Source organism: Oryzias latipes, chromosome 4 (assembly GCF_053564925.1).
Source record: "Oryzias latipes strain Hd-rR chromosome 4, Olatipes_Hd-rR_3.1".
Taxonomy (NCBI): Eukaryota; Metazoa; Chordata; class Actinopteri; order Beloniformes; family Adrianichthyidae; genus Oryzias; species Oryzias latipes.
This window is the reverse complement of record NC_136240.1, coordinates 11,697,108-11,717,379: the sequence shown is the minus strand read 5'-3', so window position 1 is coordinate 11,717,379 and position 20,272 is coordinate 11,697,108. Positions and strand designations below refer to the sequence as shown.

The window sequence follows — 20,272 nt, the reverse complement described above, 5'->3', positions numbered from 1 at the left end:
TGCAGTAACCAGTCTGTTTCCATGGTGCTCTCATTAGAGTTTGTTAACAGTACAGGTGTTGAGGTAATTGTCTTTTATAACCTCAGCACACCCAGATGTTATGCAAACACAAAAGTGCTGCTTGTGATGAGGATGATGATGAATACTGTGTAATCTGCCAGAAGCTTGCTCTAATGGTAAAATTAAATATTACAAATGCATAATAATTCTCTAAACAAATTTATTGTAGATAACTATTATGAATGCAAGTATAAACTGACTTTTTAATAGATGTCAGCACACCCTTGATAATTATTATTATTACTTGGATCTAAATGTTCTTTCTTGAGCTCACCTCCTTGGTTAAAGATGAACAGATTAAAACTTAAGATAAGTGTAGTACAAAAACAGACAGCTGTAGTTTAACAGTACAGATATATCAAAACTTGGATTTAAGTGCACGTAACAAAGCTAAAATCAGCCATATATGCCCACATTTATCTGTCAATGTTGACAATACCTTTATAGTCAGTCTCACTGGAACCATTAGAGCCACGATAACCATGTAGTTTTGAATTTCAAAGAGCCTCATAGAAGAAAACCTCTAACTTTAGTCTGATTTAAGTGTATACAAATTATTTTACTTCATTTAATTCATTTAATCATTCAATTCTTGAAAGGTTATTCTTAAAAAACAGATCTGCTCACCAATCTCTGCTTCATGTCATGACAGAAATACTTGGGTGACCGTGCTTTTTCCATTGCCAATCGGCAATGCAAATCATTCATTCAGAAAATTAAAGAATCTTGAGTAGAGTTATCAAATGAAATTAGTATTGCTAATTGCTGACTGTCTCTCAGCGCGGCTCTGGCCTCTGTCTGCAGCTGGGTCTGACCTCCTGCCTGCCTGGCCGCCATGGGAGGGGGGGCACCTACCGCAGCTGGCTGGGGGGCCGGTCGCTCGGGGGGAGCCGGTTGTGCCCATCCACCTGCTCCTCCCCGCTCCCACCCAAACAATTGTTGCACACAGGCACATAGGGCTCCGGGAACTGGATGGGTGGGTCATGCTGGCGGGGCTCACTGGGGGCGTTTCTCTCTGGAGTCGCGTCGGCGCTCGCCCTCCATTCCACTTTTACTCGCATATTAGACACCTTGATTAATTTAGGGCTTTGTGGGGATGGTCGGGTGACGGGGGGTACGGCGAAACATCCGGGCTCATCTTTCACTGGTCCGCCCCACAATTTTAACTTGCAGTTTAGACACACACACTGCATGTTCGCAGCACGAACACAGCAAATACACACCACACACAGAGGGGACCCCGGAGTGGGGGGGCTCTGCGGCTTGGCAGCGGTGGGGCCCGCCACACTGGAAACCTCCTATTTTACCGACAGCACACACACAGTTCACCCACACCAACATACATGGGTGGGGTCGGGGAGGAGCGGCCGGTCTTCACCCGCCTGGTCCTCTCAGGGCGGCCAGGCTTGTGGGTATCCTGTCGGCTGTAGTGGTGGTCAGGCGTACGGCGCTGGGTGGGTCGATCGGCCGGCGGGGGTCACTGCGTGGCGACGGCGGTTGGGGGGCAACCAGAAGATTGTGACTGTGTGTGCGAGACTGCATGGGTGGGACAGACCTGGGGGCCAGCTCACCGGGATCCTCTGGGGCTCTCCCTCCCCACTCTGCGATGGGGAGGGAGAGCCCCAGAGGATCCCAATAGAGGGGTTATGGGAGGAGGGGTCGGAGAACGTGTCGAGTGAGGAGGGTTGTAGAGGCTAGAGTGGGATGGAGCTGTGGTTGCAGGACGATATCTGGGTTGCTTGGGTCGGGTGCCGGGGCTGGCTGGCTTGCGGAGACGGGGCGCCGGCTGGGTGGTGGGCGGCTCATGGGTCCTCTGGGCCCTGGCTTCGTCCTTTGCCCGCATCTCGGTGTCCGGCGCCCGGTGGCCCCCTTGGCTGCCGCCTGGTACGGTGAAATGCGCCTTTTCTTGTTGCCTGGAGGCCCAAACGCCGGGTTCACCTATGCCTACCGGTGCCGGGGGGGCCCCTCTGCGCCTAGCTGGGTGGGTGGGCGGTCCCCCCCCCCCCTTCTCCTGGTCTGGCTGGTGGGGCTGGGAAGGATCTGGTACCCCTTATGAACACACAGTTCACTTAGGCAGCATGCCTGCATCTCTACCCCCACCTGCACGTGCACACTACCACACTGTTCCCTGTCTGCTTCATCCCTACTCCTAACCCACAGTGTATTGATGGACAGATATCTTGTGGTCATCTTCGTGTCAGAATTTCACTGTAAGAAGTAATATTTGTCTTCTCAGCAGATCTGGTATATTTGCTACACAGCTTAAAATAATAACTTATTAAAATCGGTGCTTGTGTCTCTCACTTTTTCCACCTCTCTTCCTTTTATTCTCTTCCACACACCCCCCTTCACATTCTTCCCCTCTCCCTCCCCACACACACTAAATGTAACAAATAAATAAAAAATATGAATGAAAATCCCATTTAAATAAAAACAGCAGCCAACCTCGTCCAGCACAGCCTCGGCCTCCTCTTCAGTTTTCCCTGGAAATCTGATCCGCATGGCGGTGAGCGCTGCCAATGTCTGATGCACCAGATCAGCCTCCTGTTCCTTACTCCTTAAGTGTATTAAAGAATCACCCTAAAAATACAAATGGAGTAAAAGTCCAATTAAGAAACTGCACTGTATACATGCACATTTGTACAGTATATAAATTCTTCTCTAATTGTATAAATTGTCTTAAGATTAAAAAGGTACAAGATTTACTAAACTATTCTCAACCCACTGTTTTTCACCATCAATAAAAAATGTAAAACAACATTTTCATAACAACACAAAAAGCACAGGCTTTAATTCAAATTTCCTTAGTAACAATGCTAATATCAATGACTGAAAAAATGAAAACCACAATCAATAGAAAAGTTCAAACAGTCTGATGTAAGGTGGTTATAGTCGTCAATCCATTTGAATTGGTCATTCTGCAGGATTAACACTGAACGGATTAAGTGCGATAAGATTTTCAAAGAAGGAATATTATCTGCTGAATAGTTCATTTTAGAATATATCAAAGTGAAAATTTTGAGAAAATCTGGGTTTTCCTTTTTGTTCAGCTTACTTTACATCAAAATTGTTTTTTAGTTAACAACAAAGTAAACTCTCTCTTTCAAAGGGTGATATCATTTTAGATATTTTGCTTTCATTTATCCCTTAAAATATTCTTAAATTTAATGTTTGCCGGGACAAGCGAGGGCCATAAACACATCAAAACTATTCAGCCAAGATTAGATATTACATTATTGGTCTCTACCAGCCTGCATAATGTTGGTCTGACTGTTTGAAAAATGTTAAAGTATGCTCTCAATCCCAGAGGAGGTGAAAATCAAGGGTACAACAACTATAAAAGCTGAGGCTAATCAAAAACAAAACCATGCTTTTAAAAAGTGTGTTTGTGTGTGTTTACTGAGCGTCCTACTATATTGGAGTGGATGGTCCCCAGGCTGTTGCTGTGAGGTACCCGAGGGGCATAGCCACTTCGGCTCAGTGAATGAGAACGCAGCATTGCAGAGCCTGGTCGGATGAAGGGCGTGGCCATGGGAACCATGGGAGAGGGCCTGCTGGACAGAGCTCGCACCTCACTGGGAGATGAGAGAGAAGCTATAGAGCGGGGGCAGGAAATGGAGCGTCTGATTGGATCAGAAAGCGTTGGTGAAACGGATGGAGCAGTGTTGTTTTTGAATGGCTTGACCGACGGTTTCCAGTGCATACGACCTGTAGAGAAAGGGGACAGAAAAAAAGATGATGTATAATGACTTACTGTCACACATTACTTGTATTTTCAGAGCCTTTCCCTGAGTCCCTGTCACTGTCAAGCTCTTTGCTTTCCATCTGGCATTGGGCTTTTGGAGATGAAGTGTGGCCTCCAAACTCCCAAAGCTGCACTGTAGCACACTGGCCCAGTGGTCTAGTGTGTGTCATTAGCTGCTCCAGCATGTTCAGAGAAGTCAAGAAACTTAACATAAATCCTGTAGGGCTTGAGAGCAGATTAAAGAGCAGCTTTCTGTCCCACATACACATCAACAAACATACACAAAGAAAATAATGGAGAAACTCACACTGACAGTCCATAACAGTTGACTCAGCTCCAACACTCAACAAGCCAGTGTATTAGTGTGTGTCTGATATCAAGTATGCGCACGTTTGTTCATGTGTGAGCATGCTGCCACAGAACCTTCCAAGGTTTGGCCATTGCCAAATGACAGCATTATGAGGCTTAGTAGTGGTTGCTCTTTGGTAGCTTAGAATAGAGAAGGGTTTGGCAAGGTGGCTGTGTCTGTGTGCACCCATTTGCACACAGACACATACTCGGATGATTTGTCCAAAAGTTAGGTTTTCCACAATTGTGTTTCTGTCTTTTGTAACAAACAGAATGAGTTCATGAAAAGGTTTTCTCCATTACCATTACCATCCGATCCACAATGTAACCAGAGACATTTTCTGTTTCAAGGCCAGTACATAGACTCTTTTATTAATGAGCTTTCTCACTTCTAACAGCTAAATAGAGTTGATGTATGTGACTTATGTAAATTTGAGGGACTGTTAGAGACTTGTCACTGTAAGACAGGACATTCCAACATTAAATTCAAGGTGCTTGTCAAGGTAAATGACAAAGAAGGCTCTTTTTGCTTCTCTTTCAATCAAATTTCTTTCTATTCATCGCTGCTTTTATTTTTACTTTGTATTGAACTTAACTGTGCTGTTCAGGGACTCTTCTTTCCTTTCCTACAGTGTTTTTTTTGCCTCAAAAGCTTCTTGGGTTCTCAGGCACTTGGTTCTTGGGCATTCCTTTAACAACAAACTTAGCAAAAAAGGTTCTTCATCCCTCAACTTACAGGGAATGTATTTTTTACACTTAATAAAATAGAGCCAAAATTTCCATTTTATCACAGATTTAAAACAAGTCAGTGGATATATGTGATTTCGCTTCTGTTCACAAGGGTCTTTGCAGGAATGTGTCTTCTGCAGAAATGTGCAAGCTCTTCTATGTGCACTAGAAACCTTAATGGGCTGCATGGTGGCGCAGTGGTTATTGCTTTCTATCAAATCCCAGCTGGGACATCTCTCTGTGTGGTGTTTGCATGTTCTCCCCATGCATGTGTAGGGTTTCTCCAGGTACTCCGGTTTCCTCCCACAGTCCAAAAACCTGCCTCATAGGTTGATTCGTTATTCTAAAGCAGGACTGTCAAACTCCAGGCCTTGAGGGCCGGCCCCCTGCTGTGGTTTTCCAGAAATCCTCCCTTATCTGCTGCTAATTACCTGGATCAGGTGTGTATAGCCAATAAGGAGCTTCAATGGCAGGTTGGTTGGAAAACAGGTTGGACACCAGCCTTCAAGGCCTGGATTCTTACACATCTGCTATAAAGTGTCCCTAGGTGTGCATGTGTGAGTGATTGTGTGCCCTGCAACAGACTGGCGACCTGTTCAGGGTGTACTCTGCCTTCACCCAACAGTAGCGGAGAGGCTCCCGAGACCCTGTGACCTCAAAATGGATATAGAGGGTTAAGAAAATGAAGAAAAGAAAATGCATGGATGGATTGAGTTTAATGCTACTTTTATGATTTAAGAGGCTTATTTTTACTCTGTATATGCAGAGTTTGTTTGGAGTCACAATTATAACACTTTTATATAATTTTCTGCACCTAAATAAATAAGAGTCAAAAAATTTCACACTCAACACATAACAAAGTTTGTTATCTTTAAGCTAGATTTAAGATTTTTTCACTCTATTTTTTTTAGATACTTCTCTCCTAAAGCACATAGTTTATATTTTAGATATAAAATCAAATATTATTTACAAAGTTATAATAAAACATTTATGTTGAAATATAAAATCATCTCATATTTCATAACTAAAATACATATTTTTTGCTGTTTTTTTCTAAAGAACTTTTCAGAGGAGAAGCAATAGAAATTTTGAGATTGAAATAGTTAGCAGGCGAAAACCTTTGCTTTAACCATTGTGCTGGTCAAGATGACCATTGACATGTTCTCCCTACCATGACAAAGGTGGATAAAGGTGGAAAGATTTCATGTAATCCATGGACACCAGTGAAGATCGCAAATCATTGAAGAAAAACGTTCTTGTGGGTCTAGATGACCCAACTCCCAATGTTAAAGTGCCTAGGATAGCACAAGGGTTAAAAGGAAAATTAACCAGAAAATGTAGCATACTTCACCTGAACGCTCGACAAAGTTCTTCTCTTTGCTCTCGCCAAGATCATAAGAAACCTTCTTCTCCCCTCTTTTCTCCTGACTTCCTTCTGTTTTCCCCCTATCTCCCATCTCTTCATCTGAGGAGGAGCAGGAATTGTCGACACTGCTGCAGCTGGTAAAATCAGCCAGGTAGTCTGGTCGTTGGCGTCTTGGCGTCTGACTGCATTCTGGCATGGCGCTTAAAGACTAGTGAGAATATAGAAACATACGGCCTTAGGTTCATTATGCTCCCACACAACAGAATGACAAAAAAAAGAAAAAATATAAGTCCATCCACACACAGGGAATGGTAACAGGTTATTATAAATAGACTCAAACCTGAAAATTGCTCCATAAACCATTCAAAATATAAAATCTTGAGGAAAAAACAAGGAAGCATTATGTATAAGTTTGATTGAGAACTTTAAATAAACTGATACCCAGCCAAGTAAACATCATTTTTATTTCTGTCACTGTGAAAAAACCTACATAAATATCTGAAAAATTATGAAAACATATATCTGCATGGATTCATTAACCTTTAGGTCAAGGTGAAACACTTTATTTCTTGTCAGACAATTTATTTGACATTTCTGCTGTTGCTTTGCACAAAAGCTGTTGACAACATTAAGTGCTGCTGTAACACTATTTTGATGTTGCGTTCTAATAAAGCAAGAAGGTGAAACTACTTAGGAGAGCTCAATTCCAAGGCATTAATTCACACTTCTGTTTAAACCTTAGGTACATTACGTCAGTCTATTTCACATCCTGACAAGGGACACAGACTGCATTAATAAAGCATTTGCACATCTGTTATTCAACCATCGACTCCGGCAATCTTGTCAGGGCACACAAATTAATGGGTAGGAAGTGATCACAGGGCTTACACAGTCACCGCTAGGGTAGTTGTGTGGCAGGGTGATGGAGGATGACAGAGAAGGAGAGAGATTAAATACACAAGAAGAGAATAAAGGAAAGATGGGAACATCAGATTGATGAGGTGAGGGAGGTATAGAGAGGAGGGCAAGGTGAACATTAGTATGGCAACAGGGAAGAGTTTCTGAAAACATTGAAGAAGGCAGAAGTGAGGAGTCTGAGAAAATGGCTCTAAATGCTTGAGAGGAGGTGAAAGTCTTGCAAAACTGACAATAAATTAACAACAATGTTTTAAAATGCGATGCGAGCGAGGTTAAGGAGTAAAAGAGTAATGTGAGGTAAGGAGAAGAGTGGATGCAGAGGAGAGCACAAAGACGTGGTATATTGAAATAAGATGCGTTGGAGGATGATCAAAGTGTTTCCATGTCTTTTGCTTTCGTAATTTCTCCAAAAGCAGTTCATGTGCTAATACATACCAAAGTCTTTCCTTCCATTCCTACCGGAATTCTGTTTTCCATCTCAAACCCCTTCTTACTGTCACGAATGCCAACGTTAACCTACAGACAAAATGTTCTCAAAACTTTGGGTCACTCTGTTGAGATGGACAAGGTAACACATCTAAGATAATTCACTTCTCACATTGTTTGTTTTACTGATATTACTTTTGTTTTAGTGTGTTTATAGGTGTCACCTGTGTGCGATTAGATGAAAAAAGGCCATGGCAAAAGCCTTATTTTTCTGGCAGATGAGGAGTCATTGCCTTATGATGCATTCAAATTCGCTGCTAGATGTTTGTCCAAAAATGTGTTCAAAAACGTAACACTCTTGATACATTTGGGGAGATTACTATCAAAGGTTTTTAGCCTCACTGCTACCTGGACGCATTAGAGGATCAGCACATTAGAAGATTTGTCTATTATTGTCTCGATACAAATAAAAAAAATATCATAAAGTTCATAAAGCCACGAACAGATTCTCCTCTATGTTGGTTTTGGACTCAATCCACTGATCACATCATCCACATGTCATGGGCCAAAGCTGAGTTCCTGATTGGGTGACGTGACAGAAATTCTTCGCCAGAGTTCAGATATTCTCTGGAAACATCACTCTGCGCCGCATAAAAGATGCTGCTCCTAGACCGCCACAACAACCCTTAAACTCAAAATGTACCGCATGGCCCTTGATTGCATTTGTAGATTGATTCTATTGATTGACGTTGAAACTGGAGAGTCCTGCTCCACATATTGTGTTCGATGTGAACGTAGCTTTAGAGTTTTCCTCTGCTGTAATTTGTGAGCGTTGCACCCTGAGAAGTGAATCTTTGGTCGCATAACTTCTTTTATAGTGCTTTTTGTGTCTCTATCCTAAAACTCTGAAATATTTCAATTGACAGGATTTAAATTAATTTTGACAATAGTGATCGCATCGGAACAAGCTCTCATTGACACTGAAAAAAAAAAAGTCCTGAGAAACTGTAGGAGTGTTCCATCCAATTTATTTTCTGAGTGGGAGACTGATGCATATGTGCTGGTAATGAGAGGGATATACAGGTAAAAGGACGAGAGGGAATCTGGGAAATGGAAGGAGTCATGCGCTGTAAATTGAAGGGGCCTACATTGGGATGTGGCAGAGACAAAAAGAGGCTGATGGACAGGAAGAAAGGTGAGGGCGGCTGGCAGAGCAAGAAACAGACAGCTTGACAAATGTCCCCTCTGGGAGCCAGGTCTTTTCTTTGGAGCTCCTTTCGGATTCCCTTTTTCCTAACCTACACTGCACTCTTTATTTTTCTAAAATCACTTTCAATGAGCTCTCTGTGGGTGTTAGCTTCAGGCCCCTGACCCTCTGCATTTCTCTTTCCTTCGTCTTTTCTACCGGCATTGCTTTTTCTGAGGTCCCACGAGACACACTGTGCCTACATGTTCCTGTCTTCACCTGTTCTTACCCACCTTTGGGCCTCTTTGCCTGGAGGATTTGCCCATAAGCTTCTCATCATCCAGTTCACATTGTTCCAGGAGATCCAGTATGTCTTCCTCCTATGCATAAACAGACACACAAATGCATGCGATTTAACAGGAAGTCCCTTTAGGTAAACACTAAAAAGAATAAAACAAAATTATTATTTTTTTAAGAAAGAAAAAACTGCAAGGTCAAACAAAAAAGAAGCTACACAAACATTGCTGAACATTGTGTATCTTTTCTGGGGACTTAAAAAAAAAGCCACTGGCTGAACACTCTGCTTGTTGGTAGCAGTTGGAGATAGAATTGAGAAAAGCCAGCATCATGGCTGTCACCACAATCCAAACGCCTTGTCCATGTGGCATTAGCTGAAATGCAGGCAGAGGTCATTAATGTTCTTTCATGGTTGGAACATAACTGGGTTGAGCTTTTGTTGTAAATCCAGATCCAAAATGTTTGTGTTCTGGCTCCTGATTGTGTTGGTTTGCTTTCATGGCTGTGCATATGTTCTGGTATGTTTACTTACTCAAGGGTATTATGAAGAGTTTAGACAAATAGGCTACTTGCAAGTCATAAATAAATACAACTTAAATAGATGTTGCTTAAGTACTCCAGTTACATCAAAGAATATTTCCTTTTTCTTCGCTAATGCCTTTCAGTTGAGCTGATTTACTAACTCTGTCAGGTACACACAGTTAGCATTTCAAAACTGAAGCACACTCTTCAGTTTCTACAGATTTAAAACTGTCTCATAACTATTATTTATGTTTAACCTCAGAAAACTTCATTTCAGTTTTACTCAGAGATGTAGTTGATCTATACTAACACATTTATATACCGTCATTGTTACCATGAAACTGCTGTCATGGCTAGTGGTGGCAGAACAAAGCTGGCCTGTTAGGGTTGCAGCTTTCAGATCACCTTTTGCTTTGTTATTTTCTCTATTTATTTAAAAAAAAAAAGAGCAAAACAGCATCTGAAAGGGTGGGAAAACAAAGCTAAAAGCAACAAACCAACATTCTGGTGCTCCTGTCAGCATAATTATGATGGAAGTTGGGAGAGAGGTGATGCAAACCCTGTTGAAACCAGTGTAACCCACAGCTCAGTTATATGCTGCATGGCAGCTGAAATCAGAAGGGTGTTCTGCAGTCAATCAGTATGTTATCACTTAAGTTTCGACGTAGGCTTCAACTTCTTTGATAGCGTGACAGGCTGTGACATTTTTCAATTCAGAAACCTCAGAAGAACACAAAGGCCGTTAACACGTGTGCTCTTGATACAGTGACAGACCTGACAGACAGGCGTGTTGATGTTCCCTGGAAAATAATATTTAGCATTGTACTAAATTAGGAACTAACCATGCGATGCTGCACAGGTCGGGTCACCGGTCACAGGTCTCAATCAAACCTAAATTCATATGTTTGTTTAATTTTCTAAATAGTAAATGTTGGCAAATATTAAATGATACTAAAAATGTGTTTTGGCATGTGAGAGTGACCTGCAGCTATAAAAGATTAATTATTTACTGAGAAGCTAAATTTGCAAGCAGAATAGTTTGCAACTGGTCTCTATATACTTTAAGTAACTGGGATATCAGTCTCATCAGCTGATTTAAATATTGCTCAAACAAACTCAAGGACATAAAGAAACCTTTTTGCATCTCATTCTATCAAGCTATCACTCACTATCAAAAACTCTGATGTGAAACAGATGAGTGACTCTCTTTCAACCTTATAAAAAACTTCTATCTGGGCTAAAATTTGTATTTATTTATTTTGGTGTAATCTTTAAGTAAAATCTTAAGCTGTTTTATTAGAAAACATTACAATCTTAAAGGAGCGCATAAAGTAATGAGTTAAAAAGCTGTGAAAGGATAAAAGGGTCTAAGTTGTTAACACAAAAGTTTTGACTGTTGGAATATAAAATTATCCATACTATGGTTGAAAAAAAAAGGAATTATATAATAACTTTAAAAATAATTATCAGTGATTCACATTGGAAAAGTATTTCTAAACTTCATTGCATTGGTTTTCTTAAATTCATTTTTGCCCAAATGTCTTTTTTACTGATTTTTTATCCTGAATCTGAAAAAGGATCTGTGGCTTTTCTGTTATATTTGTGTGTTTTTTCAATAAATAAAATGACAACATGGTTGAAAGCGTGGTTGCTTTAAGTGCCCACTATACTTTATCTTTTTTAATAACCATTTGAATGTTTCAAAAGCAATCTACGCAACACTAATAGGAATAAGTAGCAATCTCCTCCTCATTAGGCTAAATTAATCGATTTATTTCTTGTATGTTACCCGGGTGAGAATAAGACGAGATGGGGAATAGAAAAATGTACAATGTTGTATATAATATAGTTGCATGGGATGTGATATTTGTTTAAAATTTGTACAGTGGAAAAAATATTCGTGAAAGGGACAATGCAAATGACAGCAGAAAGGCAAAGCACGTAAAGAGAAGAAAAAGGACATATCGTCAAATGGTCTAACAAAAACCAAGGACTGCAACACATTTCCCCCATTATTTGCGCATCCTTATTCGTCTCTGTGGGCAGAATTTTAATAGAAATGTGTGCGTGTGTGTTTCCTTTATATTGTCCGCAAGTGTCTGCATACTGTGTGTATATGTTCAGGTGTGTGTCTCTTCAGGTTTTATGCTGTGCGTGGGTGTGTGTCCGTGACAATCTGCCATTGACGTACGTGCCTTCATTCGTTTCAGAGGATTATTCATTTCCTTTTGAAGTGAGGCTGCTCGCCCAGCGAGGAAGGTCTGAAAGGCGGCCGAGAGCAGGCTTTCATACTTTTCCAACAGCAGCTTGTCGTCTGGGGGGTAAATACGTCTGTAGACCACAGAGACAGGGAGAAAGAGTGAGAGAGAGGCAGGGAAAGTGAAAAGGGACAAGGGAGAGTAAAAGACGAAGGGTTATCGATGTAGGGAGAAAGCAAATACAAGAATGAGGTAATACATGGAAGTAAAGGGAAACAAAGGGTTTGGGTTTCCCATGAAGACAGAAGAGGAAGATTGAGGTTTAAACAAAGGAGGTAGAAAGTTTAGAATGACCAGAATTTTAAAAAAAAAAATCAACAAAAAAAGGTTGGCAAAGCATTTTGAAACATCAGAAAGAGGGGAAGGTTACAAAAACAAAAAAGGAAGAGCATATAGAAACATAAAGAGGTTTAAAAAGAAATGCAGGTGAAATACGTGCGCAGACAAAAGACCAAGCAGAGCATGAGACAGATGGAAATATTTCAGTGAAAAGGTTTCAAGTAATAGACATAAAGGGCAAGTGATAGGATCAATGGAGAGGGATAAAAAAAAGAAGGAAGCAAATAGAAAATACAAAAAGACGAGCATTACGGAAGAACTTGAGTCAGGAAACAGTGCAAACTTCATTCAGTCCATCTCTCATACGTGGATGGTATTGGTGTAGATGCTTTCTGCTCACATGTTCTCTCATTGAGATGTACAGTGTTAAATTCCTTGCTAATATTCTTATTCACATAATCCACATTTTCCACTTAAGACCCAAAAATTGACAAAAGACTAAAAACTCACAGTTTATCACCATAACACAGCACTAAACTCCCTCATGTCATCACTCTGGCCGCCAAATCAAATTTTTTTTTATAAAGCACTTTTCATACTAAAGTCACACAAAGCCATTTGGTCTTTTGATGCAGTTTGACTTTAAAAACAGAACAATCAGAGAAATCAGAGTAAATAACACAGATAAAAGCTACATAAAGAAGTATGATTGACCTATCTTTAGAAAGAATAAAAATCCTACTTAGATCTTTCATCAGCACAAGCTGTGGATTTCACTGCTTATCTCATTTCAAATATGAGGTCACAAAATCAGGATTAAAACTTTGTACCGCAGGTCACATGCCACTGATCATTTTAACATGGCTTTCAAGTAGTATTTTAAGATAACATAAAGAGCTGGGGGGGGGTTCTACTTCTGACCTGATTCCAAAAGTTGACTGAAATCCATTGATTGCAGCTCAAAACAAACATCTTCTTAATTTTTGGATGTGAGATGAGAAAATCCCTGAACCGCCTTCCCTTAAGGCCCTCCGACAGGAATTCTTTTCATAACTGCTGTGCTTTTACTAAAATCCATTATCTTAAAAGCCTGAGTTAATTTAGAGGCTTACTTCCTCAGCCATATCTGTTCGCCTCTACTCATAGTAGATGATTTTTAGGCGTGGAGTGAGTTATTGCATTACACTCCCCTTCTCACTGCACTATGCTTCTTGTTTTGTAAGTATTGCAGGTTTACACTTTCAAATTACCTTCCAAAAACTGTAAAACCTTGTATTTATTATTATTAATGTGAATTTAGTTCACAGGTGTTTATTTGTGATAGCGTGTCTCAGGATTTTCGTTAAAGAGCTCTTTTTTTCACAAACTTGTATTGTTCATTGTCTCCCAACAGAAAATAATACTTACTGTTCTGTTTATGAAATAAAGTTTATGTACTTGTTAAATCTTTTGCTTATTCTTGCAAACAAAAATTGCTTTCAACTTGCATTAAAATTCTGAGTTAAACTGGTTTTGTCTGTTTGAAAAAAAAGAGAAAAACATCTCTGTAAATGAGCTAAATCAAAAGCTGAAAAGCTCAGCTTTTATTCACTTTTTATATTAAAACTTATCTTTGTGTTTTAATCTAATGAATAGCTTGTATTTTTAATTAACTACTTGTGTGGATTCCCTCCAGTTTTAAATGAACACACATTGTTTTATCAAAATTCTAATTCAGTTTTGCGCATTAAGTGAGAAATGATCCTCCGTGTTTAAAAGGGTCTTGATCCAGCTGCATTAGATACAGATTTCATCTAATAGCCAAAGGTTTGCGAGTTCATTACTCGTACTTATCTAATGAGAAGCAGTGTGTTAATCAGACTTCAGTGTAGTGCCGGGGCACACTTTGAATGCTAAGAGGTCTTTATTAAGTGTCTTCCAGACAAACCTCAGCCTGTCTGATTGACTGTCTGGCAGCCTGTCGAGAAAGAGGAAGAAGGTGACAGCACTTCATGCAGGCCTGGAGCAGCATGTTCACTAGCCATTCAGTCAAGTGACACGTCTAGAAGTCACTCATGCTCGGGGAGGAAGCAAATGCGTGGGAGCAGGTTGTGTACGTCTACATGGAGTTTTTCTCCATCTCTTTTCTAAGTGAGTGTGAACAAGGACTTACAGCAAAAAAAAAAAAACTTAAACCCAGAAAATGAGAAGGCGCCTAAATGTTGCATACAGAGAGAAGAGAGGAAGAGAAGCTGACAGGGTGAAAACAATTAGTTTTAAATCCAAACTTAGCGTTACAAAGTTCTGCTGTAAGGCAAATCATCAATAAAGTGAAACATTTACACGTTCAGTGTCTTCCACCATCCAAGAGGTAGTTTTAAAGGATTAGTAAAGAAGTAGTGTAGGTAGAAGTAATAAAAGGTATATTGGAGCTGCCCATCAAATTTTACAAGAGAAATTAAAGTTTCTAAATATGGTAAAAGACATTTGAGAACCCCTGAAACAAACACTGGTTCTTTTCTTCTATTACTCATGATATCTCAGCATCAATATTTGTTTTTACAAGAGCCTGTTATTCTGCAGATGGTTATAGAAATAAGGGAAGTTAGTGGATCTGCTGGAGCCTTTCCTCCCCAACTGTTTACCTTTTCTTACCTGTAATTCCCCAGATGTTGCTTTTCATGTTGTTCTCTTGAAAACTGCTTGCGAACCTGAGCAAGTTGTTCTTTCTACAGAAAAAACACCAGTAAAAAAATTGTCACAAGCATATCGGGGGGGTCTGTAAAGAACAGAATCAGTGTATGGCATAATAGACTGCAGATTTAAGAAAGAGAGCAGAAAATGAGTTCCAGTCTAAATGTCTTGCTTTCACTCCAACAAAAGGTGTAATTGCGGTTTTCAGTATGCTAATTTAGCAAACAGCAGAGAGTGGAAGGCACCCCTGCAAGCAGCCACCAAAATCATTGAGTAATGAACAATCTGTACCTTCATCAGACCTTAGCATGATCTCACACTTGAGCCAAACAACACTCAGTGATGATGGTGGTTCACTTTTCTGCCCTTTTCTTAAATAAATGCAGCTCTTAGTATTTGTTCTCTACTAATTACTGCAGTGATTATCTAAAGGCTAATCAAAGAAAGCGGTAGATATTTAACCACCAGTATTGCAGTTTTTACCATATAGATCAAAATTGTAATTCTTCAAATCAAAATATATTAATTTTATAGAAAATGTTTTTTTTGTTAAAAATTGAAACGTTTTGGGAAAGTCAAACAACAAAGTCCCACTCCAATCCTCTTTTTGAATGCTCTGATCTATTTTTTAAAGCACTCCCGGAAATACCGGTATTTATAAATGGATTATTTACTGATTACTTTCCATGCACTTTCTCCCCCTACCTTACAGCCCCAACCCCAACCTAAAATTACAGGTGCAATATCTAAGCCATCCAGTTGTACAGTTTTGAGCCAGAAGCCAGCTCAGACAAGGAAAATGAAGACGTACATGGATCTATCTGTCTGCAAGTGGATGGATCGGAATGGAGTGGAGCAGGGAGCTTGTGACCCGCTGACTGTAGATTTTAACTATACAACTACTATAGTAGTTGGTGTTAAAGGGGCATAAACATTGTCTCCTTTTTATCTCAATTTTGTGAACTCAATTCCAGCATCACAACATATATTCATGACGTATTGAACAGAAAATATTGGCCAATACATTTTTTGAAAGAAATGATTAAACTTGCACCTAGATGCATGCTAGGAATGGAAACTCTCAAGCCGAAATGTCTTTAGTTCCCTTTTTTTGTGTGGCATAACAAGATTTAAAGGTATTTCATGACTTGTGCTCATGGGTCATGACTGAACAGCTATTGTTTAATCCCCATGCTGGTTTTGAATGTCAGGGTGGGAAAACAAATGAGCTGAGAATCCCCTAAACCCCCTTAACCACAGTTAAGGAATACCATATAAGAGCTCAGTGAAGAGTGAAGCTGCACTGCAGTTTATCTGTGGTCAGCAGTTTAGGAAACTACATTTTACTTTGAAAAATCTTTAGAGAAACGGCATGTAAATGTGAAATCAAAGTCCTTGTTTGGTAAAGTCTTAGCATTTCGTTAAATTAGGCCTTACCAGCTCTTCTCTTCTTCGTTCCAGTGTGTGACGTTGTTTCTCCCAGTCTGAGGAAGCCGCTGGGAGTTTTTTCATAGAGCCGTGTCCGTAGAGCCGTCTCTGAGCCTCAGCCTTCTGCTGGGCTAGGTTACGTTTCTTATCACTAGCCCTGGGTCAGTAAAACAAGTATGATAAGTTTAGTTGAAACACAAAGAATGAGTGTAATTTTTTCCTCTACCAAAGGTTTGGGATTTCATAGCTGTTAGTGAATATGTTTACCAGCTCGCAAACTTTTATGGATCTAATAATCACATGATTTGTTTTAAAAAATTGAAATACTAAACTAATATGAAGACGAGACGGTCTATTCTTAATTAGCTGGCTGCTGTGGTGAGGAGAAAGGGCAATTCATTTTAGTCAATCACTGGCCCTTTAAATTGGACATTGAGTGCTTTTGGGGGGCTCAGGTTTATCAATGTCCATGCCTGGGTGGGTCTGAATTGATCCTATTTGATACAGTTGGTGTTGTGAGCAGGCTCAGAAGTGAACCCTCCTTCTCCACACTGAAAACCCTTCCTTTGGGGACACAAAGTCATTTCTGTAAAAGAGAAAGTGTGTGAAGTTCAACAAATCCCTCATTCACTGCAAGAAAAAAAAAAGAAAGAAAAGAAATTTTTCCAGAGGAAACCTTCCCATCTTTCAGGACCTCCAACTATTTCTTTCTGCGAAATAACCAAATCTTCCTTTTAATCTAAACGGCAAAGAAAAGCCGTGCAACAAATTATTCTAAGAGATTCTTTTTTAGTTTCAGATAAAGCCAGATGTGTGAATTGGTTTTATGTGGGCTGGCTGTGCCGTGCAACACATTAGGGCCAAAGCAGCTCAATGGTGCAGCATGTAATTGATTCATTGTGTATGTGCATTCCTATGTTTAGTTTTGTGCACACGATTTCATTGTGTGTGTGTGATTAGTTGGGTTGAGGCTATATATTTAGTGCAGTAAAAAGAAAAAAAGAATAGAGGAAACCAAAAAAAAAAAAGAGAGCAGAGATCCAGAGGTCCGGTGTGCAATGATCAATCAATGAATCCCTGAATACAGGGGACAAAAAGCGCGCTGGCAAATAGACACACACAAGTACACAAGTACATAACACAATGAAAAGAGTAAGCATAAGCAAAAACAGCAAACTACACCCACAAAGCAAAGAGGCAGAGCTAAACAGCGAGCCTGTTTTAACGCACATGGAAGAGCCAATTGTGATTGAAAAGAAACAAAGCAAACTAGAGACGCACTGGTTTTGTCTTGGCCATTATATGTCTTTGTATCCAGCAGGAAACACCAACACACCCATTTGCAATGACAGTAATTTATGTGTTCAAAGCTCAAACCCCCTGTCATGTTCACACTATTACTACTGTCTCATCATTGTGGAACTGAAACAAGATGAAAGCTAAATAGTGCCGTGCAACCGTTGTTTTAACTCTTTTTTTACTTTGGGGTAAAAATTTACATGAATTGATCAAAATCTTGAATTATTCAGAGCCCGAGGAGAGAAAAAAAGCCAGTCAAATTTTAGCCATGCATGGCACTGCAGATGATCTTAAGATACTGGGATAATTACAAGCTAGTTGCACATACAGGCATATGTGTGTGAGAGCATGGTGGAAAACATTACCTAATGTTCAGGAGTTTCAGAGCATTGAGCAGAGCCCCTTTCTTCACGTCGTAATCAATCTTCTGATCGGTCGCAAAGCTTGGCGCTCGATTGATCTGTCGAAGAGAAGAGAAAAGACTCTTTCTGAGAATACTTCCGCTTAATTTCTGAAATTCAGAAAACTGAAATGGCACATAATTACAGAGCATGTGGGGCATTTTGGAGGGGTGGGGGTGGCAGGAAGAAGGAGATGGAAGAGGTTTGTTTTTTCCCTCTTCCTTTGACAGACACTTTGAGGCTCTTTCAGTATAGTCCTAGGGAAAACAAATCCTGTCTGGCATAGATGTGTACATGCTTGTTAACTAAGAGAGCTGCTTGTGAGCCCAAAACCAGCTCGTGCTGGTTAGGTGACCCTCGTTTGTTGCTAAATAACTAAAAAAAAAAAAAAGTAATTTAAAAAAATCCTCCCAGACTCTAACTTTTTGATTTTAATCCCACACAACAAAGCTCGGAGAACTTCAACCAAGCAACAAAAGAACAAGGAATGAAAGGAACAAATGCTGATTTTATCCAGGGAATCGTTTAACAGCACCTTACCTTTCTCAATAGAACAATTTCAAGCACCAGTGTATAGTGTTTAAATATCAGTTATTATACCTGTCATAACAAATCAATTCTTTTCTCTTTGTTAGGTCTCTTTATGTGTCCCTCCCATGGTGAAAAATGCTTCATAAGAGACAACAAAAGTAGCATCAAAGAAAGAACTGGCAACACTGATTAGAATGGTGTCGTCTATGAGGTGATTTCAAAATACAATGTGACAGATGCTCTCCGAAAGGCTGGCGTGGGATGATAAACCTTGATTTTTTATTTTTTATTTTAGATAAGTCAGGTCTCTATGTTTCATTCAAAATGAAGCTCGTTTTTTAGGTTTGTGAACAATACTTTGTGGGCCTTTTGTTTTTTAGAAATTCAATAGCTTTAACTAATTGAATATTTAGCTAAATGTCCTTCAGGATGTAAGTATTCAAGCCATTCATGCATGTTTTTTGGGGATTTTTTTTCCACAAAATGACAAAATGTAAAGGACTTTTGAGAAGGACTCTCAGTACAAAGAATTTCACCAGCTTCTATGGTACACGCTAAATATGAGCCAGTTTCCAATTTCCAAGAATATTACAATTGCACTGAAAAAATTGCAATCTCTTAAAGACCCACTCTGATGAAAATCCAGTATTTAACATCTTCTTGAGGCATTTCTCTGATGTTGAAGGACAAATCTTGAGAAAATTGAGCTTAATGTTGCATTTCTGAGCATTTCTTCATGCGAATTGTTGTCGATCAGGAGTAAACAAAAAAATTCCATTTAAACAAGAGCTTATTAGCGACGTAGAAGCTATGCTGAGCAGTACACAAGCCCCATGCTTTGCTCCACTCCACAGGGTTATTGGGGTGGGGTTGCTCCGCGCCAATGGTCCCGCTCACAATTTATAGGCAAATTTCTAATGAACTGCTGCCGCTCTGCAGAAACTACGTCCTAGAAAATGACACAGGTTTTTATATTTTGGCAAAAAACAGCATAATCCTAATTAAAGACCACTGGGAACACTTTTAAAATAGCTCAAAAAATGATCATAGTGGGACTTTAAAACCACAAAACTTCCCAGTTGTTTCCACAAAATCTGTTATTTATAGTCATCAAAATTATTAGGTAACCTTCAGCTTATAGTAGTTTAGGAATGTACTGCCTCTCTCCCTCCTAGTGGTACAAGCTGTGGGCACGTTAAAAAAAGATAAGGCAAGGGAATCTTGGTCCATTTTTATCTTGTTAAGAAAGTCAGCTTACAATGATTTTTTTATACCAAAAGCCCAAACATTATCTGCTGGATTAATAAAAAACTGTTTTGCAAAATATGTTGAGCAGAGAAACTGGAGAGGAAATACCCAAAAAACAACTGCTCATTTTCAGGTAAAATGAATGTTTGCAGTTTACTAGCAGGAGCATGCGTAACATTGGTGAAATAAATAAATCATGAACACTGGTGAGGCCTATCACACGGCTAATTACTTATTACCCACAAGTTTCCATCTAATACTATGTCAATGAGCCAGGATGAGCAGAGAAGCACTAACTTTCTGTGAGCACAAACCCATTTTTTAAACTTACCATGATTTGACAGCTGTACCCTCTATTTCAAACCAATTGCTTTATGTTTTTTAAGTCTCTATATTTTAGATGGCATGCTATCTTTCAGTGTTTTGCAACTATTTGTGTATGTGTACATAGAACAAATAAAAACTCAGTTCGAATGTGCAAGTTGCTCAAGCTTTCCTTCTCTACAGCTCTGTACATCAACACTAAGGAGACATTTTGTTCCTTTTCTTTTTAGACGT

At 39.7% G+C, this 20,272-nt stretch overlaps 1 protein-coding gene across 5 annotated transcripts in view; it reads right to left on the bottom strand.

Moving 5' to 3' along the window:
- The window catches only part of ttll7 (tubulin tyrosine ligase-like family, member 7), a 77,302-nt gene that overhangs the window by 17,954 nt on the left and 39,076 nt on the right, over positions 1 to 20,272 (bottom strand). For all 5 annotated transcript variants that reach the window (XR_002289955.3, XM_020702299.3, XM_004067739.5 and 2 more), the window contains 8 exons: positions 17,900 to 17,994; positions 16,245 to 16,392; positions 14,769 to 14,842; positions 11,793 to 11,928; positions 9,072 to 9,158; positions 6,234 to 6,456; positions 3,473 to 3,768; positions 2,506 to 2,640 (listed from right to left, as the gene is read on the bottom strand). Coding sequence is in view for 4 of the 5 variants with exons in the window: in XM_020702299.3 (XP_020557958.1) it covers positions 2,506 to 2,640; positions 3,473 to 3,768; positions 6,234 to 6,456; positions 9,072 to 9,158; positions 11,793 to 11,928; positions 14,769 to 14,842; positions 16,245 to 16,392; positions 17,900 to 17,994 (1,194 nt within the window). In the remaining variant the exon portion in view is untranslated. The remainder of the gene's footprint in view (positions 1 to 2,505; positions 2,641 to 3,472; positions 3,769 to 6,233; positions 6,457 to 9,071; positions 9,159 to 11,792; positions 11,929 to 14,768; positions 14,843 to 16,244; positions 16,393 to 17,899; positions 17,995 to 20,272) is intronic.